The 27,225-nt window shown below is 46.5% G+C and overlaps 4 protein-coding genes across 4 annotated transcripts; 2 read left to right on the plus strand and 2 right to left on the minus strand.

The window, feature by feature from the left end:
- Positions 1 to 1,838: 1,838 nt before the first annotated feature.
- On the minus strand, positions 1,839 to 2,857 carry GUITHDRAFT_110200 (hypothetical protein; the record flags this gene model as incomplete). Its single annotated transcript, XM_005830668.1, has 10 exons — positions 1,839 to 1,898; positions 1,957 to 2,016; positions 2,071 to 2,102; positions 2,164 to 2,223; positions 2,264 to 2,315; positions 2,382 to 2,436; positions 2,517 to 2,548; positions 2,603 to 2,651; positions 2,704 to 2,724; positions 2,784 to 2,857. The coding sequence occupies 10 exons, from the start codon at positions 2,855 to 2,857 to the stop codon at positions 1,839 to 1,841; spliced, it is 495 nt and encodes a 164-aa protein (XP_005830725.1).
- A 1,291-nt stretch (positions 2,858 to 4,148) lies between these two features.
- Positions 4,149 to 6,208, plus strand: GUITHDRAFT_72776 (hypothetical protein; the record flags this gene model as incomplete). Its single annotated transcript, XM_005830669.1, has 4 exons — positions 4,149 to 4,348; positions 4,609 to 4,780; positions 4,820 to 5,699; positions 5,874 to 6,208. Coding segments are annotated over 4 exons (1,587 nt in total), but the record flags the coding sequence as incomplete, so codon positions are not given.
- Positions 6,209 to 19,360: 13,152 nt separating this feature from the next.
- GUITHDRAFT_153161 (hypothetical protein) lies at positions 19,361 to 20,126 on the plus strand. The gene has a single exon (XM_005830670.1). It carries the CDS (start codon positions 19,658 to 19,660, stop codon positions 19,934 to 19,936), a length of 279 nt encoding a protein of 92 aa, XP_005830727.1. The 5' UTR covers positions 19,361 to 19,657; the 3' UTR covers positions 19,937 to 20,126.
- Positions 20,100 to 27,182, minus strand: GUITHDRAFT_110203 (hypothetical protein; the record flags this gene model as incomplete). The annotated part of the gene is made up of 42 exons (XM_005830671.1): positions 20,100 to 20,177; positions 20,223 to 20,306; positions 20,352 to 20,508; positions 20,554 to 20,764; positions 20,810 to 20,887; positions 20,935 to 21,002; positions 21,064 to 21,157; positions 21,201 to 21,237; positions 21,280 to 21,390; positions 21,441 to 21,473; positions 21,521 to 21,575; positions 21,810 to 21,879; positions 21,923 to 22,070; positions 22,116 to 22,172; positions 22,219 to 22,290; positions 22,334 to 22,377; positions 22,423 to 22,538; positions 22,584 to 22,654; positions 22,703 to 22,864; positions 22,909 to 22,950; positions 22,999 to 23,182; positions 23,377 to 23,473; positions 23,657 to 23,703; positions 23,745 to 23,823; positions 23,874 to 24,127; positions 24,184 to 24,233; positions 24,440 to 24,511; positions 25,108 to 25,198; positions 25,259 to 25,371; positions 25,425 to 25,601; positions 25,746 to 25,785; positions 25,830 to 26,012; positions 26,061 to 26,098; positions 26,149 to 26,253; positions 26,305 to 26,373; positions 26,418 to 26,477; positions 26,535 to 26,592; positions 26,760 to 26,803; positions 26,849 to 26,906; positions 26,956 to 26,977; positions 27,024 to 27,086; positions 27,137 to 27,182. The coding sequence occupies 42 exons, from the start codon at positions 27,180 to 27,182 to the stop codon at positions 20,100 to 20,102; spliced, it is 3,738 nt and encodes a 1,245-aa protein (XP_005830728.1).
- Positions 27,183 to 27,225: the final 43 nt, after the last annotated feature.

Here is a 27,225-nt window from a genome sequence, read left to right on the forward strand (position 1 = left end):
CGATCGCATGACTGATCTGTTTCTTTTGTCAAGTATAACATCAAGCATGCCGATACTAGCTTTCTTGACCTTCCCCTCCATTTTCCTGCAAGATCCTCCGCGTCGATTATTGCTTCTTTGAAGAACCAAACTTTCACCGCACTGTATCTCTGCAGAACCATATCAATCCATCTACACTCGGACGGTGTCAACTATTCCCCTGTGCACATCGCACCATGAAATTTTCGTGGTTGTCCGAGCTTCGCCTCTCCATTCATTATCCTTCCCTTCCCATTCCCCTCTTGCAGAGTTGCTGTATGCAGGCCATTGCGCTGCGAGGGGCGACTTGGGGTCCCACGCCTAGGGGGTAGGGGTACAAAAATTCTTGGTCGAATGGGTGGGTACTGAAGACATCGTAGGTTGGTAGAGACAGCACCGGTAAATATATATCGCAAATCCTTTTCATACGGTGGGTACTACGAGGAGATGGTTACTTCAAAGGGGGTACTCATATTGAGCAAGGGGTGATGCTGAAACAGGGGGGTAACCCCCGGGGTAGTGAGAAGCCGAGGAGTTGTGGAGCGCAGAGTACAATTATCACAGGGGGTTAGTTTGAGTGAGAATTTGGAATAACGACATTACAAAATTTCATTATTTATCAAATGGATTGGAGTTATTTTCAAAAAGTAAAATAGTATCAAAAAGTTGTGGTGTTTTTTGGAATCTCAGGGTGGTACATCTGTTTTCCAATCAATCTGTACTGCTATTGAACCTCAGTAATTTTTATTTACTCAATATTCAATTCTAGTACCGATTAATTTACTCTCTATGCAGTTTCACGGGTAAACAGACTAAGAGACGCATCGAAGAGAGCGAACCGTTGCGCTCTCATGTCTAGCCTCGTCAGTGTCCGCTTAACTTTGAGTAAAGTCCGGTTGCACGCGGGGGCCGGGCGGGCTAAGGTAGTTCGGCCGAGCCGGGATCGGATCATCGTCGGATGATCGGCCGTAGGAGGTCGCTACCGTACCGTAGCCTCGGCGAGTTTACCATGGTACAGTGACTCCATCGAGGCTCATTCTGCAACGTTCGTTTTCAAAGTCACTTGCAAGACAACAGGCAATGTACAGCTTTTTGCGTCTCTGACCGTATGCTTCGAAGGTGAGAAATCATGAATTGTTTCTCGTCTTCTGTGGGAGATTTCTGCTCCCGTTGCCTTCTGATATGAAAATTGAGAAAGCATTGTGTTTGTGATAACTTACAAAGATATTGGTCGTGGACGGGCATGATTGACAAGCCTGGTGCAATGTGAGCAGCACGACGAAAGGACGAGAGTTGCTCACGAGAAAGTCTGCATGCCGTGGATGTTCCCGTGTTCTTCACACACTTGTCAAGACAGACACATTCGACCGAAAAATGCTTGACCTTCATCAGTGAGAAGATTGTTTGGAGAGACGTGCTTTCCGCTCTCGACTCTCCTATCTGAACGCGAAGTACGCGGACTAGTTCATCCAGAAAATTGTCAGCATCAAGGAGCAAGGCAGCAGCAAAAATTCCTCAAACCTCTCGTAAGAAGGCCTTTTCACTAACGATCCCTTTGGATCCTAAATGGCGCCAGTCAGAAGACAAATTCATGATGCAAGGATAGAAGTTTACAAGTTTCCCATACTGAAACCGAGGGGATGAAGAGACAAATGACGAAGACTGACGCGAACGATCGCGCACTTGGATGGCTGTGTTTGAAATGATTAGAAACGACAAGATTCCCAGAAAGCAGGAGCTGCCATTCAGGAGATGAGATTTTGTCGTTTCTTCACTGGTAGATAGTTTCAAATCATCATGATTGCAATCTATCAAATCACTCACGTCCGTGGGATGCCGGCAAGATGGAGCTTCTTGAGCTGTCTCTGCAATTCGAATTCCTGATCACCATCATTACATCAGCAACTACTGATTTTCATATCATTCATGACGAAGTACTTGATCGCCTTCTTCCTCGGGCTCAATGTCCGAGTCCGGAATAGTAGTATTGTACAAAAGCTGTTGAACCCCAGAGGGAGAGGATCAGATCAGCTATTTGCAGATACACAACACCGGGTGATGCTTTGCGAGGCCATGTCGTGGTTCTGAGGGAGCAAACAACAATCAGAACGCACGCATTCTTCGAGGGAGCCTCGGTCTGCTCACGTTGGGTCATGAAGGCTTGGGATACTGCTGTCCCACCGTTCGCTCCTGTTGGGTCCGTCACTGATTTGTTCACTATCCACCTCAAGAAAATGTCCATCACGTGCGATCTTGAAAGGAGGTACGTATCTCTTCGCTTCAAGGTCGTACGATTCCTGAGACAGAAAACCTTCACTCATCAACCTGACGAGGCGCGCAAAGGACTGAACCTGAGTGGATACCATCGGAAGACATGTAAGCCTCGTAGCAACATTCCTTGTCTCGATGTTTGCAAACCTGACCATTGAGCCGTGGTTATCATGAATGCTGCCTTTGAAACCTGGCATTTCTACATTGAGAGTGGAGCTGTTGAATACCGATCATGAGAATAAAGTCTTGGGATTGCATTCTATGACCCAGAAGCAATGTCACAAGCTACGAGTTATCTCGATGAGGAACAAACCTTTTTCCTCATTTTCTCGTCGTTCTCGAGGGTAGAGTAACATCCTATCCTGTTGAGATTTCACTCAGATCACGGGTTTCAATGTGATTATCATCAAAGACCTCCCATCAGTAGACACCCTACTGTACAACGTTAGTCAACTTGAAAATCGCATTTAAGCATAGTATGCATTAAGCTTTACCCGATGTTTGTTTCTCGAAATGGTTTGTACTCGATTTGCTGGGAATTATCTCGGTAGCCTCGAAAGCCTCTCATGAACCACAGGCTCAATATCCTTGCGGAAATTTCAATCGTCAAGTTCGGATGTGTTGCATTTTCATTCCTGAGAATTCAAAAGGAGACGTTTCTTACCAAAGACGAATTCTGTAGGCTTTCAATGTGCAAATTTGAGAATCGAGCACTGCGGCAGCAGAATACTTCACTTTCTGAGCAGCTACCTCAACACCATGAGACTCGGAGGGTTTCCGCCTTCATTGCAATGTTTTCTGACAGCATTTTGACTAGCGGTTGAAACTGTTCTTTTACTCAAAGTTAAGTTAAAAATCAGTACGAGGACATACGGTAGTACGGCTCAGTGTCACACAGCGGCCGCGATGAGAGAGAGCCCGGTGCCCGAGCCTGCCTCAGTGAGCTACAACTTGTCTTGTTATCCTAGTGTGGAGGCATGGTGCAGCCCGCACAGTTAAAGTTCAGACCTTTGCTGCCTGTTTGCTGCTACCGGCCGACAGTTCGTGTGAAGCAGCGGGGCCCCGAGATGGCGCGAGAGGAGCCATGGTTCCGAGGGAGCATGGGGCGTCGCAGGAACAGAAACCTTTCCCTCATGCTCTTTGGTGTCACCCTGGTGAGCATGTTAGATATCAGAAAGAATTCGAGGAGCAAAGGAGTACTTGCACAAACATGCAACGTGAGCGAAATTTGTCAGTGTTTTGGACATGGACAATGCAAATGTTCCATGGATCCAGTTGCAAGTACTCGATGTCAATGCGATCTCGGTTGGGATCCAAAGACAAATTGTTCAACTCTCCTTCCTTGCAAATCCACAAAAGGTACTGTGCCTGATCTGGATTCGTCCATTGATACATGTCCGCAGACTGCAATGGACATGGGATTTGTTTAAGCAACGGAAAATGCGAGTGTGATGTTGGATTTGCGGATGTATTTTGCGATAAAATTTTATGTAAGAAAATTCCACTTGACCTATTGATTTCTCATGTGAATTTGAACAGGTCCCAGGAATTGCAGCGGAAATGGATTTTGCGATCTCCTTTCTGGGCTGTGTTCCTGTGATTTGGGGTGGGAAGGATCTTCTTGTTCAAGCAAGACTTGTATTTGGAATTGCACCAATGGACAGTGTGTTGATGGGCAATGTGAATGTGATACCGGGTAAGTGCCTTCCACATTGACTTCTTTCCTCATTGTTTGAGATAGATATTCGGGAGTGGACTGTAGTATTTTTTCTTGTCCGAGCAAATGTTCAGGTCATGGAATCTGTGATGTTGGATTCAAGAGATGTCAATGCACTGCATGGTAATCTTGCTTCAGATTGATGTGTTTCTTGACTAGTCTCAGGTACACGGGTCCTGATTGTTCGATAGCTCTTTGTCCTTTCGACTGCTGGGGTCATGGTGTATGTCTAGACGGAAAATGTATTTGCGATCAATCATGGACTGGTTTTGATTGCTCACTGCCAAACTGTCCTAATGGCTGTTCTGGAAGAGGAATTTGTCAGGTGACAACATATCACTTGTGCTGCAAAATTGTGAAGTGCTTCGTAGGGCAATGGAATATGTCAGTGTCAGCAGGGATTCTTTGGACCGTCTTGTGATCAAAGGTCTTGCTTAGTGCCTGACTGTAGTGGACATGGATTTTGCATGAACGGGACGTGTGTATGTGATCCTAGTTGGATCGGCATCGGCTGCGAAAGCAAGGTAATTTGACTTTCATTGCTTTTTGTGCTTGATGTTGTTGACCATGGTTCAACAGATTGGAAATCTGAGCTGTCCGAGCCATTGCAGCGGTCATGGAGTGTGTCAACAAGGCCTTTGTATCTGTGACATAGGCTGGAGTGGGGAGGACTGTTCTAATGCTGTTCAATGTCCAGCCAATTGCATGAACCATGGAGCTTGTATCAACGGGACTTGCGCGTGCACTTTGGGATGGACAGGCATCGATTGTTCTGTGCCGAGCATCAACTCATCCTTAATCTGTGACTGCAAGAGTGCCTGGAATGATCCTCTCTGCAATTGTACAACTCCCACAATGGTCACGAATTCCAAAAGTATTCCGTCGTCGACATGTCCGTCAAATTGTAGCGGACATGGTCTTTGTAGTCAAGGGAAATGCGTGTGTGACCCTGGTTTCTCTGGGCAAAGCTGTCAATATTTGACCGCTACGTCATCTTCAGTTCAGTGTGTGAACAATTGCTCAGGACATGGTACTTGTTCACCATTTGGATGTGTTTGTGACAGTACGTGGTTCTTTGTAGATTGTTCAATGCAAGTCGTACCGCAGTCGATTTGTAAATGGAATTGCTCCGGGCGGGGAATCTGTTCAAATGGAATTTGCCAGTGTGATCCGGGATATCACGGGGTCGGCTGCGAATCCGCATATTCCATCTCTTGGGTATCAAATTGTATCAACAATTGTTCATCGCATGGTGTTTGCACGAATGGAACATGTTTATGTGATCAAGGATACATGGGCGATGACTGTCATTCCATAATTCAAACATGGCATCCACTTAGAATCTCAAATAATACGATATCACGTATACCCCTCATCCCTTCGTGCGAATTTTTCGGGTGCTCAGGACATGGAAGTTGTGCCAACGGTGTTTGCGTATGTGATCCCTACTACTATGGTTGGCGTTGCGAAAATTTCATAACAATGCCATGCCCTAATGATTGCTCTCTGCATGGAAATTGTATGAATGGAACATGTATTTGTGATTTGCACTGGGGTGGAAAGGATTGTTCAATTTTCGAATCATGTGATCCTTTTTCTTCAACGCCGCCTTGTTCAGGCCGGGGAAATTGCCTCAATGGTACTTGCACTTGTAATGAAGGCTGGAGAGGTTATGATTGCTCAATCCCAACTTGTGCTAAAGGATGCTCGGGTCATGGTTTTTGTGCAAACAGTACCTGCATTTGTGATTATGGTTGGGCTGGAGTCGAATGTAGCGAGCTTCAATGCATAAATGATTGCTCCGGACATGGCGTTTGTGTGCTTCAAGAAAAGCCAACCTGTGCCTGTGTGGAAGGATGGGCAGGAGCAGACTGCTCTTTCAAACAATGTCCTACCAGCGCAGCCTTTCTAGTGCCATATGAACCATGTTCTGGTCATGGAGCATGTTTGCAGAATGGAACTTGTGAATGTTACACAAACTATCGCGGACTAGATTGCGCGATCTTGTACGACTGCTCTGGAGCCGGCAAGAGGGTTTGTGGGAAATGTATCTGTGATGAAGGATTCAAGGGCATTGATTGTTCGATTGATATGTGCAAAGACAGCAGAATAATGAATCCATTGTTTCCTGGGATCTACTCCAAGTCGACAGTATGCTCTGGTAATGGCACATGCACCACCAGCAAGGGCTGTGTCTGCAATTTCGGTGCTGGAGTGAACTGTTCATCTCCAGCATTCTGTCCGTCAAGGTGCAGCGGACATGGGAGATGTGTGGGTTTGAACGGGTTGGCAAATGATAAAGGAAGTTGTATATGCGACAACTACACCATCCAGGATAGTCCGTTCCCCACTCCGATGTACATTGGAACATTTTGTGAAACATTGGTGTGTCCCGGTTATGATGTCAACACACAAACGCAGTGCTCAGGGCATGGCATCTGTCAGAGTAATTACAGATGCTTTTGCTCTTCGTATGGACCCAATCAGCAAAGCACCTATGAGGGAGCAGACTGCGGTCTATTGCAGTTCGGGGCATTCAGTGTGGACTCAATCAGCCCAGCGGTGGGACCACTGCAAGGAGATACTATAGTAACGATGAGGGGTGTTGGGCTAGATCGCATCATCAACTCGTATGGTGGTCGGGTGTATTGTGACTTTGCAGTCGGTACGTTAACGATTGCAGAGTATGGCGATTACCGTGACATGATACTCTGCCCAAGTCCTCCAACTCTTTCTCAGCAGACAATCGTTATCAAGCTTCTCAATTCGCAAAGAGCTATCATCACCAAATTTACCAACAACTTTCAGTTTGAGTATTACCCAGAACCTTCAATCCTTCAGCTAATCCCCTCATTTCTTCCTTTGCGCCCTTTAATTGCAAACCAAACGTACACTACGGCGAACTTTGCAAATGTCATCACAGTTGTTGGCTCGTACTTTCCAAGGGATGGGATTTATCAAGTTAAATTTGAAGATTGCACTTCACAGCCTGGAACTTACTTGAGCGAGACTTCAATTCAGATCTACGTTCCCCAGCTGCCCACAGGTGGAAAATATTTCCTGCAGGTTACAGCCAATGGACAACAATATACCACTCCCTCTGAATCATTTCCAAAGCTTACAGTCTATGAAATCACAAAAATTTTCCCTCCATGTGTCGCATCGCAAGGAACGGATGTCGTTACCGTGATAGGTAAATATCTGGTCGATCCGTCAGACTCTACTAGGGTCAACGCAAATCCCTACTGCCGATTTGGTACAGTCACCTTTCAAGGGCAGACCATAGCATATGGAGCCTCAAAAACAGATCCAGACTTTAGGTATTTCGCGTTTCACTCTCCGGCGTATGAAAGTACCACGTTACCTGGTGCGCTCGAATGCAACGCTCCTGATGCACCTGTCATGGACAATTCCTTCGCCCTCTCGTTGAATGCTGATAAATTTACTCCTTACGAATTTACTCCTCGCCAGCTTGATCCCTTCTATCTGGGTCAATACGATTACACGCCTTCTATTCAAGTTCAAACCTTCTACTTGCCCGTACTGAACATGTCACAGGGACCGATCACTCCTTCCATCGGACCTATCAATGGTGGAACTATCATCACGGTTGTAGGCAATGGCTTCAATTACAGCAAATACAACCCACTGACAGGTGCAACAATACAAAGCAAGCAAATATTTGATTATAAGCCCTACTGCAATCCTTTCCCGGTACCGCAATGTTCGTTTGGGTCTATGAGAACTTCAAGCTTAACCATCATCTCCGACACCAAACTGACTTGTGTATCGCCGAAGATGACGGACTTCCTCACAACACCTCGACCTTATTCTTTCAGCATAGGCCTGGATGGTCAATCGTTCACTACTGCAAACATTCACTTTCAATATTTTCCAAACTTACAGATCCACAGAGTTTCTCCTTCAAGTGGCCCGGTGAATGGTGGAACTCGGCTCACGGTTTTTGGGAGCGGGTTTGTGAATCCAGGAAGCTTTCAAAACATCTGGTACCTTTATTGTGTGTTCACGACGAGCAGCTTTCCGAGGATCAGGTATCAAACCATAGCAAGTTATACCAACACGAGCGTTGTGCAATGCTTGTCGCCTTTGAATCTTGGCTCTCCTGTGAATTTAAAAGTAGATGTCTCTCTTAATGGAGAGTTTCGTGATGATCAACTCTCTGGCAGCTCAGTAACCTTTGCGGTTTATTTCAACCCCTTCATCCGTCTCCTGCAAAATTCGTTTAGCTCTGTAAAAGGAAACGAAGTCATCACGATTTTAGGGAATAACTTTCTGAACTATGATACTCTTTCCTGTCGATTTGGCTCTGATTCAAACATCGTTCGTGCAAAGTTTGTCACGAGCAGTCAAATTTCCTGCCTGACTCCGATACAAAACAATCCCCTTACAGTTCCATTTCAAGTTTCCTTGAACCAGAAAGATTTCAGCAGCAATGTCGTTCCATTCTATTTCTTTGCATTTGGATCAATCACACCTTCAGACGCTTACCTTCGAGAGGAGACTCGATTGAACCTGACATTGAAATTTGATTCAAGCAATGAGACTAAGAGGGATTTGATCGAAAAAACAGGGTCTGACTATTTTAATTTCCTGCTGAAATTTGACTCAAATATGTATGCCTTAAGCGCTGTAAGCTCTAGTTTCGATCCATCAAGCTCATCACTGATTGCAAACTTCGATGTTTCGATGGGTGAATGGTGCTCAAAATACATATCCACTTGTACTCCACAGAGCTTCTCAGTTTTATTTTCAATTACCCCGATTCCAGCGTTCGCCAATTCAAATGTCTTCAATTTTACTCTCACAGTCTTTTCCCTTGTTCTTCAAGGTGTGATTCCTCCAAACTTCACCAAGTCAAATGTGATTTTCTTGAAAGATGGTCGTTCGTATCCGATCACTTTCATTTACGGAGCTTCATACTTTTCTTCAAACCTTACATGTTATTTTCTGCCTTGCAATCGAACTTGTCCTGAGAATATTTCGAGCAACAGCATTTCATTTCTCAACAAGGCTGCAGCAAGAGTGAATGTGTCCACCTCACAAATCAGTTGTATTGCACCCAGTGTGAATTCAAGTAGCTCGATCAATTCTTACTTATCTACAGTTGGCAACGCTCATACATTGTCAAATCAAACGTTTCGTATTGATTACATTTCTCCTCCCAAGATTAACTTCACAACAATTGCAATCTTTTCCACTAGGACCAAAGTTTCCTTCCGATTGGAATGGTTTGACACCACACACGTTGATCTGAACAGACTCTCTTGCGTGTTCTTTTCCATCTCATCGCAGGCATTGAAATTCACCCGTGCGACATTCTACGCTGACAATAACATGATAGACTGTGATCTCCCGAACCTCCCTGGACCTCAAAACTGGGATCCAATTTATGGCGTTGACAAGTACATTCTAGCGATCAGTCTGAATGAACGCGATCCTTGCATCGATTGCTCCAAGTTGAACACCAAACAAGCTGTCATCAGCAATGCTAACTCTGGCACTAATAAGTTTGGGTTTAACTCCCAGACGAACAGTTACTGCGGATCGAACCCAGCGGATTTCAATACAGCTTTCTGCATTGAATCTCAAAATGGTGACTTTGCGCATTTGTACGTGGTTCAGGAGCCAACAAAGATCTACATATCACCTCCTGCACTGCTTCTAAGCGATCAAGGATCGTCGAATGCCATTGTATTTCTCTCAGGACCAAATCTGCAATATCTGAATTGGAGGAATTGGCCGTCGTCATGGCCTTGGAATCCAAAGGAGAATTGCACAAGCTTTCCCAAACTTGGGAGAGATGTTGCTTGCAAGGTCATTTATTCCGGTACAACCAAGACAGTGCAAGGCTACTTTGACTTCTGCACACAAAAGCTTGCTATCAACATTTCTGCAGTTTTGAAGGATATATCATCATCTCAGACATCGTCAAGTGTTTCTGTTATTTTTCAGCTGAATTTGCTTGATAGTACAGATTACTATCAAGTAGGTACAAATTTGGTAGTTTACACGAATTCCATTTGTCTACAACTTGATGGTATTGAGTGCGGCTACGGAACGTGTGTCAAGAGTCAGAACAACAATCAGTGTAAATGCTACAACAACACTTTCAAGACTGCAGCTTGGGATCTTGGATGTTTCGTCAGCCCGACCATCGACAGCATATCTCCTGCTCTGGCACCAGCGTCAGTGAGAGCGCGTGTCACGCAAGTTGTGTTGAACATGACTCTGTGGCAAACCACTTACTTCTCAACGACTTCAAACCCATGGAATGTGTACGAGAACTGGCCGTTTGTATGCATATTTGGAAATGCGTCCAAGACTACTTCAGTGCAGTTGCTTCCTGTGGACAATGCGAAATCGATTCACCGAAGTTTCTCTTGTCCGGTCCCCTCATACGATTTCTCTCCGGGAATCATAAATTTCTCTGTAGCTCCAATATACAACGACTCTATCTCATATCCATCTATCTCATATCCATTTGGTACTTTCGAGTTTGAGTTCTATCGGCAACCTACCATTTTGTTTGCAACCATTTCCCGCAACGCTTCACTCTGGTATAATTTGACCTTTCCTACCTGTTCTTCTCCTGTGTTACAACAGTGTGACTCAACTGTGTTTGTTGTCCAAGTTTTCGGCTACAATTTCTCCGATTTTCCTCCAGCTACTTGTAAATTTGAAAGTTCATCGGGATCAAGTTCTCAGAGTGTGAAATTGGAATACATCTCAAGCTCGCTGATAAATTGCCCTCTACCATCTCTGTCATTCCCGGGACAATACGCCCTGTCTGTGTCAATGAACGGTCAAGAGTACATTGAGAAATCTTTTGACGTTCACTTCTATGAGCAGCCGTCAGTTTTCATCAATGATACAACAAACTTGGGAGGTCTGATAGTCAATCAAGAGAATTCCATCAATCAGCTAAAGCAAGTTTATGGCACCGATGCTTCGTTTATTTCTTCTATTTCTTTCAATTCGAGGGTGACGGGAGCTCCCATACATGGGGGCACACCTTTGATTCTTTACCTTTCGACACAGTGCTCTCATTGCCAAGAGAACCTTCTTCAGTTCAGGAATGACTTGAGCATCAGGTTTGTTCCGTGCCCTTCGAGCACCAGCGATTGTTCATGCTTCTCCCCGAACGCTTACGAGGCTTTGAACCTCAGCCTGGGAATGTTCTCTCAGAATTATGCTGAATTGCAGATGTTCTCTCCAAGCATCAGAAGCTCCGACAGTGGAAACTTTCGTGTTTGTTTCGCTCTTGATGGCATACACTTCCTCCCGTTACAAACTTGCTCAATCTTGTCGCCAGATTGTGCTCGACGATATTTTGATTTTCAGTTCTATCCTCCTCCGATCATCACCAGGGTTGCAAGCCACTATTACCCTATAGATCTACCAGACAATCGTCAAGTTCAAGTAAAACTGTTTGGATCGCATTTCTTTCAACACTATCTGAGCTATCAGAGCCTGGTTTTGATTCTCGGCAATCAAGAAAGTGTATTAGCTCAAATCGATCAATCACTCATCATATTCAATCAAAATGGCGACGAGCTTCAGTTTCCCCTCCCACCACTGAATCTGAACTCGAATCTGAGAGTGAACATCACCATCTCCCTTAACGGCCATGACTATTTAGCGTTGAATTCTCGGTTGAGTGAAATCTTCATTTACAAGTATCCATTACTCGATCACATCACGCCAAGACTCGGTCCTAACAACTTCGCGACAAACATTACAATTTATGGAAGCTACTTCAGCAAACTACCACAAATGATGTGTAAACTCTCTTCTTTATGTCCCGACGACTCTTGTTCATGTTCAAATCAAGACTTCTACAGGTACGTGAACGCATTTTTTATCTCCGACAAGAGCGTCGTCTGTCCGCAGAAAGAAGTGATCAATTCCACAAGCGGAAAGATCATCAATTCCACCTGTATCGCTTTTACACCTGATGCGAGCGATAACTTTCAACTGATGTATCCTTCAGTTGCCCCATACTTGCTTCAGTCTCCAAAGGAATCCAAGTTTCGGATGATTAATCCAACTCTACCCCTGAATATTTCCAGCCGGGCTCTGACTTTACAAGCATCAAATTTCACTCTTGCGATGAGAAAATCTTTCCCCACATTGTCGGAAGCGAAGAGCAATTGTTACAACTTATCAGACTTGTATCCTGAGAAAGAGTTTGCAATCTCATTGGTTCCCAGCTTACCGCAGTACATGTTACCATTCGATCCAACTTCAATACAATTTGCATGGAGTGTGAAATCTGATTTGTATTCTGAAGTTTCGTCATCAAGTTGTGTCAATTATATTGAAGTATACAACATCTCTGTGAGCTTTTGCATGAAAGTTGACATTCAATTCAGCTTCAATGGAGGTCAATCCTACGACAGTCAGCTCCTGGAGGTTCTTTTCTTCAACAGCGTGCAGCCAAACCAAATCTACACCCTTCCGCTCAGAGCAAGCTTAAACAATTTACCAAGGCCTGACGTGGATTTTAAGATCTTGATCAATTTGCTTTCAAGCATCACACAAACCTTGAGCGCACCTGTGATATTGTCAATGTTCTCCCGAGCCGTTGGTTGTGACACGTCCATGATCTATTTCTGTGAGCCTGGACAGAAACTCTGCCAGGGGGAAGGTTGCTGTGATCCGTCGAAGATCTACGTCTGCCCCATTGGTCCCTCGTGTGTGTTTGCTTATGAAGCCTACGGCACAAGCGCTGTGGTCTCCGGTAGCTTCTTGATAAAGAAGGACTATCACGTGAGCTGCCAAGCACCCATCGTTCCCAATGACAGATATGCAAATGTAAGTATCTTAATTCATGGCTCCTGGGTAGTCAAGAACCTTGGACCATTCCACTTCTTCAAACAGCCGCAAGTTTACAACGCTTACCCATCAGCTGTCAGCTTCGACATGCCTACAAATCTTGCTGTCAATGGTTCTTTCTTCATAAAGAACAATAATCAGCAATGGCAAATTTTTTGTGTCTTTGACTTCAACAACAACACTCCAGCCACCAACAACTGGCTGGTCCCCCGGAAGTTCTCTAAGGCAACGTTTCTGAACTCAACAGCACTCACTTGTGACTCTCCGCCTATCACCGGTGGGAGGACCACAAACCCGATATACCCGGTAGCTCGAGTCGGCGTGATCATGGACGGTATTTGTAATCCATCAATTGATAACTGTCAGACCATTCGTAATTTGGATCAGGCGCTGTGGACCAATGCTTTTATCATTTACATTCCTACACCTGAAATCTACCAGATCATGCCAACAAATGCCTTCCCAGTCAGTCCTCTGGACAGAATATTGCAAATTACAATATATGGAGCGAACTTCTATCGATATTACACCATCGGAACTCTCACAGACCAACCGTACAGCCAAATACGAGCAACATTTCAGAGATTGGAAAACACTTCCTTTTACAACTCAACAGTCAAATTCGGATGGACGTGTAGATTTGGCGACATTGTCCAAAACATTTCAAGCCTGATTCCAACATCTTCTTGCGGACTTGCAGGTGTAAATCCAGTCTCTTGTGGATACTTTGTTTGTTCGATCCCTTGGACTAATTACACTGAGACAACCCCAGTTCAATTCTCTGTGTCTTTCAATGATGTCTCAGGACAATATTCTCAAAGTACAATTTTCATATATGCTGCTCCAAACATTGAAAAACTGACACCATCGTACGGGGATTTGAAAGGAGGGTACCAGATAACAGTGGAAGGAAGTCAATTCTTGAACGTACCTTCTCTCAGGTGTAAGTTCTCGCTCTGCGTCTTTCGAGATGGCCAATGTGTTCCAACACGAGTCGACACATTCCCTCCAGTCATACTTGACGGCTTCTATTTGAACCACACGAAAGTTCAATGTCCTACTCCCGGAGGATTCTTTTGGAACTTGACGCTAAACCCTGAACAATGCAATTTTCCAAGTGCCGACCGCTGCTATGGTCTGTTGAATGTGCAGATAAGCAACAATGCTCTGGAATACTCGAACATAACCCGCCAGTCCGTCTTCCTGTACAACACCAATGTCGCCTTCAACGGCTTCTTCCCGATAAGCGGACCACGCAGCGGAGGAACAAACATCACTGTATCTGGATCCAACTTTGACACCGTAAAGAACATTTCATGCAAGTTTGGATCTCAAACCTCAGTCAAGGCGTTGATCTTGACCGCTTCTACCATCGTTTGTCGCACACCAAACTTCACTTCTGCCATTCCATATGGCGGTGTCACCTTAGGGTTCTCCACGAACTTGATTTCATTCTGTTTTCTGTTCCCATTGACTGGATCAAACACACTGGTGTGCAATTTCACAACCTCTCTTTCAAAATCTGTCAAGTTCTATTATCATGACGATTACAAGATCTCCTCTATATTCCCTGTTGCAGGAGACTTTTCGGGAAACACAGTGGTCAATCTTACTGGAATCGGTTTCACCAATTACAGTCAGCCGATATATTGTATTTTTGCAGTAGTGCACGTCCCTGCTGTGATTGACAGTTCTACCCGCGTACGTTGTTTGTCTCCAGCTCTGCCTCCTAACCCGCGAGACTGCTCGCCATGTCCCTACTTCCTCGACAAGGGATACCCTCTGTACCTGTCGAGTAATTTATACGACAAGAGCGCTGGGATCAATTTCTCTTGGATTGCTACTCCAGAGATCTCAAGTTTAAGTCCACTCACAAGGAGCTACTATTTGACTCTGCCTGCAACCATGTATTCGCCGCTGAAGACGATGATTGGGGTTAGCAACAGTCTACCCCAAGGGAGTGTGAATGGAGGAACAATAATTACCGTGGTCGGAGTGAATTTCACAAGCTTGAGTAGACCAGACTTGTTCGATCCAACCGATCCTCAGCTTCGATGTGACTTTCCTTTCAAAATACCGAGATCTACCATAGTAGAATATTCTTACAATTGTACAACAAAGAATTCCGTGAAAACATCTAATGGGGTTCCTCAACCGTATTGTGTTGCGACTGATGGGAAAGAATACCAATGTAGATTCACCAATTCCTCGTGGTACAATGTAGCAGGTCAGAAGGTCACAGATTTGAAGTGCAGATTTGGTGAGAGCTCAACAAGAGCAACTGTCTTGGACACCAGTACAATCTTATGTGCTGCTCCGCCCCATCCCACCGGAACCATTGTACCACTCACGGTGACGATGAATGACATCGAATACTCCCAATTGAAACCAAACACCTACTTTCAGTACGTCAGTCAGCAACCACAAGTCGTGCAGTCATCTTTGACTAATGATGGCTCTCAGATCATAGTGCGCTTCAGTGAATCAACTAATTTGTTTGCAGACCCTTCGTTGTATCAGAAGGAATTCCCATGCTCTCGGATCTTTGAAGCAATCACTGCAAACTCATTCGGAACTTCAAGCTCGTGTACTTGGGATGCTCTCAATCAGACGATCACTGTTCTGATTGGATCTAACTCAAACTTTCAATTGAATGATAATCTCGTGTTTTTGTCGACCTTGCAGAATCTAATGATCAATCCTTTTCCTACAGCAACTTGTCAATATTTCACCGTGTCAACAGCTTGTAGGACAAGAGAAAGCGTCAGCCTTCAAGCGAATGCAAGGCCTTGGTGTGGAAGTTGCCTGCCGCTCATCACGATCTTGACGCTGTCCATGACTCCAATACCGTTTGTTCAAGTCTCTGACCTTCTCAACCTCTCCGACAGCTCCTCTGGCGCTGTTATCGGGAGACCTTCCAACCCTCTCAACCCGACTCCTGTAATCAATGGGCCGAACATGATCAACGGCTGCTCCAAGTACTGTATCGGCGGGGTGAATGATGGCATTCAATGTTCCACGTCGTCAGACTGTCTTGACGCAGAGTGCAAAGCAATCCTAGCGAAGCTAGATGGAACAGCGTCGACCGGAGCAATCAAACGAAATTTCCCTGTAATACAATGGAGTCTAATTAGCAGTCATGTAAATCTTTCGGATTCAACCATGAAGTCAGATGTAAGCATGAACTTAAAGTCTTTGAATGGGAATCTGACAGTTTACATAACTCAAGACCTTCTTCCATATCAAAATATAGCTTCTGCGCAATTCTGTTTCTCTTTGTATCTAGAAAATTGGATTGGAGGAAAGGGGGGGACCGCAACTTGTAAAGCTGTTCAGTTCATCAATCAATCAATACCAACATTTAGTATCAACAGGCCTTCATCGAACTCTCGCTTAATCTCGGAGGGCTTTTCGATTTCCATCACCGGGTCCTTTGGATCGTGCGGAGTGCCTGTTTCTCTCAGCAATGTGAACTATGCCTGGAGCATCTCCCCCACCGATCTTATTGGCTTGGACTCCATACCCAAGACTGATTCTGAGTTGGTGATCCCTCCGTTCTCTGCTGATCCAAGTAAGGATCAGAACAGTCTCACGTACACCATAACTGTTTCTATCAATGTACATGTGCAAAAGATCATTACATTGCAATTTTCGGTTCAAGTTGAATTCAAAAAGTCTCCCCCACTTGCGATTCTCCTTGGAGGCAACAAGTCGATAGGTAATGGAGAGACCCTCGTTTTGAATGGTTCAACTTCCTACGATCCAGATCTTGCAGGGAACAACACACACTTGGTCTACTGCTGGAGCTCTTCACCTGCTGGAGGAGGTCTTGTCATCCCTGAAAACAACATCAGTGTCTGGATGGTGGAAGCGCTGCAAGCCTCCACAACTTACACCTTCACACTGACAGTCTATCGACCGCAGCCCGAGCCCTTCAACTGTTCAGAAGCAGCGTCTAGAGGATACGTGTCGTCCTCAGCATCAGCCAGCGTTTCAGTCATAGGATTGTCAAACGTCCCCCTTGTGCAAATCCAACCGCTCTCAAGTTACGTCTTGAACGTGAAGCAATACAACAGAATCTCTGCTCTTCTTCAGCAGCAAAGTTGCCAGATGAGTTCCCCGTCCAGTTGCATTCTGCAATACTCATGGAGCGTGACGCCATTTGTGCCCATGACCTTCACTCTCACGAGGGGTTATGGTATTGTGTCGTTGACCTTCACTCCCGATACCTTCTCAACAGTCTCTTCTGCAACATACACCATTAGCATCAGCACAGTGTACGAGTTTCAACCCATCACTTCGACTATACAAATTACCACTAACGTGGGACCTTACGGAGGAAAATTCGCCGTCCTTCCATCGAAAGGGGTTGCTTTTGCAACCTCTTTCTCACTCAAGGCTAGCCAGTGGAATGCTGAATACCTGCCACTTCAATACTCGTTTTCTTATTCATGTTACAGTGCAGGGCTTTCACTCACTGTCGACCTCTCGGGATTTCAAGATTTGAACAGCTATTCGACTGACCTGCCGACGACGAGCTTGCAGTCTGATTACAGCATGATGATATTGTTGCAGATACGAGATTCAATGGGAGCAATCGCACAAACTTCTTCCATTGCCATTGTGCAAAAGCCTTCTTCACTCGAGAATCTTGTCATCAACTTTCAGAGGAACATGACAGACAGGCTCTTGTTCAAGGATGTATACGGGGCCTCGCTGCAGCTTGCCAACTACGGCATGCTTGTGGATCCCTTGTGCTCTAGCTCGAACTCGATGTGCGAGACTCTGATCGGAGCGTTGGCGCAATCGGCCTTCTCATTGATGGGTTACTCGTCGACCACCAGCGCTCGTAGGCTGCTGAGCATTCAGGAGACTCAAGCTCTCAACAGTCTAGACACAGCTCTAAACTCCTTGTCATTCCTGTCAGTAGCAGGCCCATCGAATCTGAATGCCAGCATCTGCGAAACTTCGATATCAATTCTGAAGACAATGCTAGAGAATCAACTGACTATTGGCGACACTTACGAAGCAAAGAGATCTCGGGCACAAAGACTTCTTCCGATGGTTGCGAACTGTCAAGAATATCTGAAGTCTGGAACGTTCTTTGATGACATGCTCTCAGTACTGAAATACGTTGGTATCTTGGTAATGAAAGGTACAGTGGCAGGAGATTCACAGGCGTTCGATATCAACAATAAGACCGACACTTATCGACTGAGCGTCATGTACGGACGTTACAGTACGACCATGATTGAAAGTCAGGTTGTGAACCTTACCTCTGGAACTCAACAGCTGCTTTCCTTCACTCTGCCTCCATTGAAAGATAGTGCTGTTTTCAAAACCAGCTCATTTGACTTGCAAACGGTACTCCTTGGCACAACCATTCCATATGGTGACGCTAATCTATACACTCGATTGCTGGAGTTCATAGCCTTGGATACCCTAGCGAGCACAGACACTACTCTACCTGGCCAAGTGGCGAATGTCACTCTTGATAACTTCACGGGCACTGTCTCAATGAAGCTATCGAACATGTACACGCTGTGCACGAATAGTCAAGGTTGCAATCGGGATCCAAGCAATGGGGTGTCTTCGGGCATCGTGTGCGGTTACTACAATGAGAGCTTTCAACGGTGGATACAATACGGAGTGAATTATCAAGTGTATCCAGGAACGATCTCATGTCTGGGGAACAACTCACTGCATAGGTTTTACTCGCTGATCGCTGGGACTGTAGGTTGTGACTTGGTTGCTTCCGTGACTCCGAAGCCGTTGAACCCATGCTTATCCTGCAGTACCCTGCAGATCCCAAGGCAAGGAATCTGCGATTGGATAGGGAGGGTGTGCTTTGGAACACTGGACAAATGTTACGTTTGCAATGGGCGCAACCGATCCTTCACCTCTTCTGTCTTCACCAACGAATCGGGTGTTTGCGATTACCTCGGACGAGTGTGTGCGGATGGTGAGGTGGTTTCAGTTTGCGGGTTGTGCGGGCCCCCCAGCCAGGCGAAGAGCGCAGTCTCTGACGTGGGGGTGTGCGACCATTGCGGGGTGCCCGAAGGAAAGAACAGCACCATGGACCAGTGCGGCGTCAACCCCTCCATCCCTACCCCCTACGTCTGCCACCCCAAGGGTATCACTGCCGCAGGGTCGGCGTGGAATGCAGCATGTACGGGATGTGACGGGGTCGTGCGGCCTGACTTGCCCTGGAACCCCCAGACGGGTGGAGGAGTGCAGTTGGACGTCTGTGGCGTCTGTGGGGGCAACGGCTCTACCTGTGCGGGTTGCGATGGCATTCCAAACTCGGGCAAGGTGTATGATATCTGCGGGATCTGCGGAGGAACCAACAGCCTCTGTAAGGGCTGCAACGGGAAGGCCTCGCGAGATCCGACCCAGTTCGACAACTGTCGGATCTGTGGTGGAAATTTCTTCGGAGCCTGCAAGTTTGACACCAGCCCGATTCAAAGGTGCGACACAAAGACCTTCCTTCCCAGGTCGGTCTGCCAGCAGGGCTGCGATGGAGTTGAGAACTCCGGCAAGACTTACAACAAATGTGGGAAGTGTGGAGCCCCTGACAGCGAGTGCTTGTTGTGCAACAGCACCGACACAAAGACAGGGTCCTGCCTTTCGATCTACACGTGGACCAATGTCACCAAATGCTACTTCGGCACGTATGTGGACAAGTGCGGGCGGTGTGGAGGAAACAGCACAGACTGTCAGGGGTGCGATGGCATTCCTTTCTCGGGAAAAGTTCCAGACATCTGTGGAGTTTGCGATGGGCCGGGAACGAGCTGCATGGGCTGCGATGGAGTCCCGAACTCAGGCAAGGTGCTGGACTCCTGCGGCGTCTGCAACGGAAACAATGACAAGGACGCTTGCGGGGTGTGCTTGACCAAACTGGTGGGCCCGCCCAACGAAAGTTGCATGGGGTGCGATGGAAGTTTGTACAGCGGCAGGGCCGTGGACGCGTGTGGGGAGTGCGGAGGATCGAATCTCTGCATGTGGAGAGATGGGCAACTGCCAGCGAATGACCCCAGCGGACTTGCAGTGAACGTGACGGTCTTTGTAAACTAGTGGGATGAAGGGCATGTAGAGGTAAATCAGATGGTGTTGAAGCCAAGTCTGCCTCCCTTTCCGTCTTCTTATCTGTCTGTCTGCCTATCGGTCTGTCTGTCTGTCTGTGTTGCTGACTGCTGTAATTACAATCAAAGCGTCTCACGCGTGCTACGCATAAGGGCTAGTCGTCAATAAATTTGCTAAGTTTAAGGGTGAACTTGTCGGAGAAGTGATAAATGCGATTGAAACGCATCCTCTCCTAGAGCCGTGAGACTCATCGGGTGAAGCCTCGAGCTCTGCCTACAGATTCGATTGCTGTCACCAAAGACGAGTAGGGCACCGATCCTGGTCTGCTTGCTGACTCGAAGCCGAAGAAAAGCTCATCAATCTGCCCACGCAAGTCATTTCATCTCAACTTCTTCGACTGACCTACTTGCTCCTCGTCCGCCGCAACTCCATACAGAGACAGAAATCTCTGAAAATCTTGTATGTTCATACGTCCTGACTGGTCAGTATCGAAAGAGGCTAAAGCCTGTGCGTAACTCCTGACTCCATGTTCATCAAGCTTGTCAGCTATAAGGCAGAGCAGTCTGCGTTCGTCATCATCTCCTCAACTTCATACGATGTGATGAGACCTGTCTCTCAAGTCTGAGAACGCCTGGCCAACAAGCGGATCATAGGTTTGATTGTTGTGCATCCGACGGCTGGGGTGAAGGAAGTCAGGGAGAAGCTTCGAGTCTCTCATGGTCTGGTTGATGGTGCGCTCAGAGGCTCCGCGAAACCTCGACCGGTCGATGCTGAAAGGTGTACATCGCTCCATGTGACGGGTGACTCTCTCTGCCACCCCTGCGCTCCTTCACCCCTCCATCCCCAAGCACGGCCAACCCTCACCGTCCTCGTCCTTCGGGGGAGGCCATGGAAAGTCTCTGTAGCTGGGAAACGCCCCGAGCTGCTCCTTCCTCCATGGCACTGCGACCATCGAGAATGAAAGAAGCCAAAGCACAACGATGGCCTACCCGAGCGGTTCTGAAAGTTTCCCTTCCAAAAGTTCTTGACAGGTTTTATGGGTTTGACCTGCTCAGGACTTCAGTCAAACTCCAACCTCACTCGTCGCTGCCTTGTCAGTCGCTCGCAGCTGTTTTGACCAGAATTTGCTCCACCACGCAAACTGCATTTCCTCCAAGTCTTCGACTGCCTCGACAACAACGCTGTTTGATCGGAGGCTGTCTATCTTTTCATCTGGCAAACGTCACAGTCATGGAGGGTTCTTTCTCTCTGCTACCTTGATCGACTGTCTGCGTCTCATCCTCTTCTATCACCTGATGCGTGTGAGGTTCAAAACATAGTTTGCGCCATGACACCTTGTCAACACCGAAGGGAGGGTTCAAGCGAGAGACTCTGGCAGCAAGCGCAGGACTCTCTCTTCCCACAGACTTCGCCTGTTGCAAACTCCTGCTGTCATGTTTCCCTGTCTATCTCGACACATCAGAAAGTAACACACTCAGAAACATTCTCTGCTCACATTGTGAGTCGCGGAACTCGACGAGAGAGTTTGCTGCGATTCAAGTGAGTCAGGCAGGGCAACAAGAGTCAAAGACATACTTCAATGTGCTTCTGAGCTGTCAGAGGGTTGCGAGACTGATTCCCCGCCCTCTTCCTTCTCTCCATCCCTCCTCAACTCATGGCCCGATCGGAGCAGTAGGGCCTGCTGGTTGTCTCGCCTATGCCACCTGTGACTTCACTTGCTGTCCTGATATTTTGACTAATATCAGGCTGAGGTGAGCCTGGTGTGCGACAAACTGGTCAACCTACAAACTTCACGAAGATTTACATTTATCTTGCTTTATATCAACTTAACTTGAATAGAAAAATTGTCGTTTACATGCTTCACTTGTCGCGTGCAGCTGTGTCTTCCATTCCCTCCTCTTCCATTTTCTGCTTCCTGTATGCCGCAATCTCATCTGCACAGGGATCAGCAGGAGAGAACAACAATCTTGCTGCGACCTTTCATATCGGCCACAGTTGCGTCCAAGCAACCCAACACCGTCTCACGGTCCCAGAGGTCGGGAGGAGGATCGAAGTTGTTCTTCTCCCACTTGTCCACCCCTCCCATGAACGTGTCGAGCCATTCGATATGGAGTGGGTTCAGCCGCTACCGGTCACTGTCATCGACTAGAAACAGACCCAACACTCGTACATGCTCTTCCCCAAAGAACTTGACAGGAATGCCTTCATGCTCCAAGAGATCGCACAACTGTTCCATGTCACACGCCCCGTCCTCACAAGTGACGTCATCAGACCTCTTGCACCTCGTCCTGGCACTCTTGCAAGCCCTCCATGTCATAGTTGTACACCTCCTCCTCTTGGGGATTCTGCGATTGTTCAGAGGTCAGAGCAGGATCAGAAGCTGCTCACAGTGAAGTTGAGCGGAGCTGCCCTCAACTCTTCGATGGCAGCCTCTGTCGAGTTGTCAGACAATGAAAGCCTTCATGTTGTCGCGTCACTTTTCTCTTCCGCCTCGGCGAAGTCAAACGGCGTTATGCACCAGAAGTGCTGGGCAATGGAGCAGAGCCGAACGATTGGGGTTGAGGTGGACGCGTCGTCGTCAGCAGGGAGGAAACTTGCGGAGGCTGTCAAGACTGATCATCGAGACATGCAGATTCACCTGTGGATTTTTACACCGGACGGTGTGACTTCAAACATTTCGATCTTAACCTCGAAGAGATCAGCAGCCGCCTGCAAGCACTTCACTGCTGAGCAAACGCCTCGCAGGATTCACATGACCTGCACTTGACGTATGGTCACTCCATCCTCGATCCTCTCAATGACCCGTGTGAGCTCTTGAAACGTGTCTAGCCCCTGGCGCTTTGACTCTGTTTCCACATCGAGGTGCATCTGAACGAGCGAAGCAACTATCACTCCAGCCTTGAGCTCGTCCCATGCGCCCTGCCGTCAGAGTGTCGGGTTGGTACCAAACAATAAGAATCGACCTCTTCAAGCTCAACTCCCCCTCCCAACTTCGCTCCCACGTCCTGTCATGCCCTCAGCAAAACCCTGGCTGGAACGTTGATGACAATTACAAGGTAATCGGAGAAATTTGCTTGTTTCAGCTCTTGCTCAACCGGATCCAGCTCTCTCCTCTCGATCTTCCTTGTCAACCTTGACATCCACACATGCAAGTTTCCTCCTCCTTCGATTGTGCTCCACCAGCCTCCTTGGACTGTCTGATTGAATTTTCTCTCCTCTTCTGAGCTGTTTGCATACCTTGAAAGCAAAGAGTGAGAGGTAAAAAGCAGATATTGCTTCCCCACATTCGTTCTCTCCTAATGAGAAGGTGACGCTGATAAGGATCAAGGTCTTGTGCTGTTCGTATTTCATCGACCGAAGTCTCGTTTCTCAGCCACCACATCACTCCACATCTCCATAGTTGCCTAGCCAATGCTCGGTAGAAGCTTGACCCAGTCCATTTGATGGAGGAGAACAGAGGTGAGGAGCAGGAGGAGGAGGAGAACTCCACTTCTCCATTGAGAGGACCAACCCACTCATGCCACAGGCCTGCAGGCCAATAAGGGATCAAGACCATATCAGGGATCAAGACAATATCACAGCTAAAGATGAAATAAAACCCCTCCACCTTCATCTTCACCTTTACCTCCATCTCTCCTTCTTTTCCTATTCCTTTTCCTTTTCCTCGACCGCCACTTCATCCTCCATCAATTCTTCCTCTCATCATCTCACCGGCATATCTCAGGTAATGATTCAACGGTTCCATTCTCTTGCAGTAGCTGGAATCCAGTCATCGCTCAGAAAGGAAGTGCTGCAAAACCTTTTCGTCTCCGAGCTGAAGAAGATGAGATCGATGTTATCGTACGTGCAAAGAGTCAATATGAAAAGAGAAACCTGATCTGTTGACGAAGATATCAGATATATACAACAGCATAAATCTGCTGCTCACCACGACATTTGAAATTCTGAAGTTGCCGGAAATAAATCTGCTCTTTGTCTCTCCTTGCAGTGTATTTGAAGTCTTTATACAATTCGTCCTCATTGACAAAGTCGATCGTATTCCTGCAATCCGATCCTTCGTTCCCCGTGCTCCTCAGATCAACTTTCTTATCGAGCTTGAAGAACTTCTCCTTTCCCTCTCTCTCCACTACGATCTTCGACACTCCTCTTCTCAAAGACACATTCATGATGAATTCTTCGAGACTGATCAGTCATGTTTCACAAAACTTACTCTTCACACCTCTAGCTCTCTTCATCACTGGGTGCTCTTGACGATTCTCCTCTTCTTCTTCCAACGCAAGGCCGAGTTCTGTTGACAAGTCATTAACCATTGGACATGTCCGAAGTTCTCACGTCTCGTGAGCGTTGTCAAACGCGTCACACATTTTTTACTTTGCAAATCTGTCAAGTTGTACCATGGAAGGTGAAGGAACTGCGATGCGACAGTCATGGCGGATCAGTTGATGGAAGACAGCAAGTGTAGGAGAGGAAGATTGGGAGATTACAGGGCCTCACCGGAGGCAGAGCGGCAGACGATAAAGGGAACAGTCGCCTGTTTTGCTCAAGAGCCTTTTGAACTTGTTGCACCTGTCACCATGTCATGTTTACAGCAGATCACAACAAGGTGACCGACATTCTCATGCATCACTATCCATCTCCACCCAATGGCCGCCTGATATCTCAGCTTATCAACTTCTGCTCACAAACATTCTCTATTGCAATCACCAACAAGTGTAAGAACCAAGAGACTTCCTTATCGTTTCTCATCGCGCATGATAACTTGATGATATCATACTCTGTGGCCCTCCATAACCTATGACAGAATTATATTATCATATTTGCGAAATCTTGCTTCTCGCTTCATGAAAGGCATACCTGTAAAAGGCTTCCTGTTTGCAGAGTAACTCAGCCTGACCTGCTTCACAACTGTGGATCTTGATCATGGAAATGAATTGAAAGTACACTCAAAACTCAACATAGACTCCTCCTAATCTCAATAACTTCTAAACAACAATCTCCCTCATTCATTGCATGTTGTGTTCACCATTGCAAAAAATTGATTCGTTGGCTCATCAAAGGTTCTCCAAGTGAACTTTGTTCTTCCAGTTGACCCCAAAAGTTCTCACTGAATTTCTGGTGAGACTGAAGTCACGAGATTCTCATCACAATCTTAGATCGCTCACCAGCGTCAAGTTGTTCGAAGGAAATGCGAAGTTGTACACGTCATCGTATAGGCATGCGTCTCGCATCTCTGGCGGCTCATCTTCGAGTTGTCTGATGCAGACAACAACATCACAAAGGAAGCACGAAGGGTGGGATTGCATGCTTGTATACTTCTCCAGCAGCTGATAGGTAGCACACGTATTTCGCTCGTCATCCGTAAGATTCAAAGCAGGCAAAGCTGTCTTGGGAAGATTCAAAATCATGGTCGACATGTCCTCCATCCACTACACGATCGACTGCTATCAGGACAATCGAGACAGAATTGACATGTTCTCACTTTGTCGAAGCAATAGTCGATGGTGTCCTCGCCCTGCTTTCCTTCGATGTTCAGCTCTTCAAAGTCGTTGGGGATCTTGAAATCCAGAAGAACTTGGTCAACATTGTTTGGCTTCAAAGAACTCCAATCCCATTTCTGCATGTGCGTTGACAAAGTTTTGAAGTAGAATTTGATGTCCTGCAGATCACAAGAAAGACAACAAGTCAGATTAGTAGCTTGCGAGGTCAGGGAAACCACCCCCTTCCCTCCCCGCGAAATAGACATGGAAGGAAAATCGAGAGGGTAGCAACAACTAGGAAAGAAAAGAAAGCTCAACCTCACCTTCCAAATTTCTCGCTGTCTCATGTCCTTCAACCTTTTTCTGATCACGACGAATCATAAATAATTGGCAACAATGGAAACAACCTATTGCGGCTGTGGATGTCTGTATAGAGATCTTGTATGGCCGCTTCGAGTTTATCCATTTCATCGTCGTCTTTCATACCATCTTCCACGTAATCGGTTATCTGTTGGGGCTCAAAACGATCTTCACGATGGTCCAGCGATTCTCTCATGCTTTCATCGTCATGGTCATGATCCTCGTTCATCCTAAAGATTCAAACACAATGAGCTTGAAACTCCAACCCCCATCCCTACCACTTCCAACTTTCTTGATTCAAACGTAGGTCCTCAATCTGGAAAACGGGATCACACTTGGAATGGCAGACTGACAATCTTATCTCACAAGGTCAACAATCTCTTGTCTCTTCTTCGTTGAGATCCGTTCGCCAATCATCATCTGTATATTCCCAAACAAAACTCTCATCTCATTCGAACAGTTGAGTCCACTCTGCTCATTTCACTTTCAGATGTTGAACAGCTATCAGTAAACATTCCCCACATTCAGGAATTCTTCTACGCTATCTGTCTCATCCTCTTCTTCTTGCGCAATGGATCGTAGACGAAGGTACTTTCCAAAGTTAGCACCCCAAGGCCGGAAGGATTAATCCCAACCTGCGGATAAGACCTGTACATTTTCGTCTTGTACGACAGGATTCCTCCTGGACCTGCAGCCTTTGACGAGCGTCACCGTCATGAACGTCGACGTTATCAGCGCCTCAAATCTCAGACCTGCTCTCTGTACTTCTGCATGGCGGCTCTAGGATCCTTCCTGAACTCTTCATCGGTCCTGACAGGAACTCAGTGGAACAACCTCAGGTTTCTGTCTCCCGCATGTGTATTCAATCTATCTTCATCTCCCTCGGAACTTGCTCCTCCTTTCTACTCTACTCTCTCCCATCTCCACTTATTCGACTCGATACAATAGCACGCATCTTTCATCCATCCAGCACTTACACGTTTGGGAAAGTTCTTTCTGTAGACGAATCATCCATTTCTTGCTTCGTACAAGGTCAAATTTGATCCTGGATCATTCCAATGCCTACCCAGTGCTCTTTCAAGTCTTGCATCGCTTCACTGAAGGTCCAATTCTTCTTGAAGATTCTAGAAAATCTCTCATCACGAATCAAGAGAGGTTCCGACAAACAGTCACCTGTCACTTAGCTGCCACTTGCCTGAACATCCCAAGTTAACGAAGAGAGAGATAGAGATTGAAAGGACCTTGAGGGTCGTATTTTTGCCTGATTTTCTGAAATTTCCTGTCGTAGGATTGCTCTGCCTTTTCTGCATCACTTTGGCTCAGGAAACGTGAAAATGGCGGAGCAACATGTCACCATCAATCCTTGCCTTGATCTCTGCAGCTAGAGCCAATTTCTTCATCTCTCCTACCCAGGGCAAATTCGGCGTGTATCTTAAAACATTG

This window comes from Guillardia theta, assembly GCF_000315625.1.
Source record: "Guillardia theta CCMP2712 unplaced genomic scaffold GUITHscaffold_44, whole genome shotgun sequence".
In the NCBI taxonomy this organism is placed as follows: Eukaryota; class Cryptophyceae; order Pyrenomonadales; family Geminigeraceae; genus Guillardia; species Guillardia theta.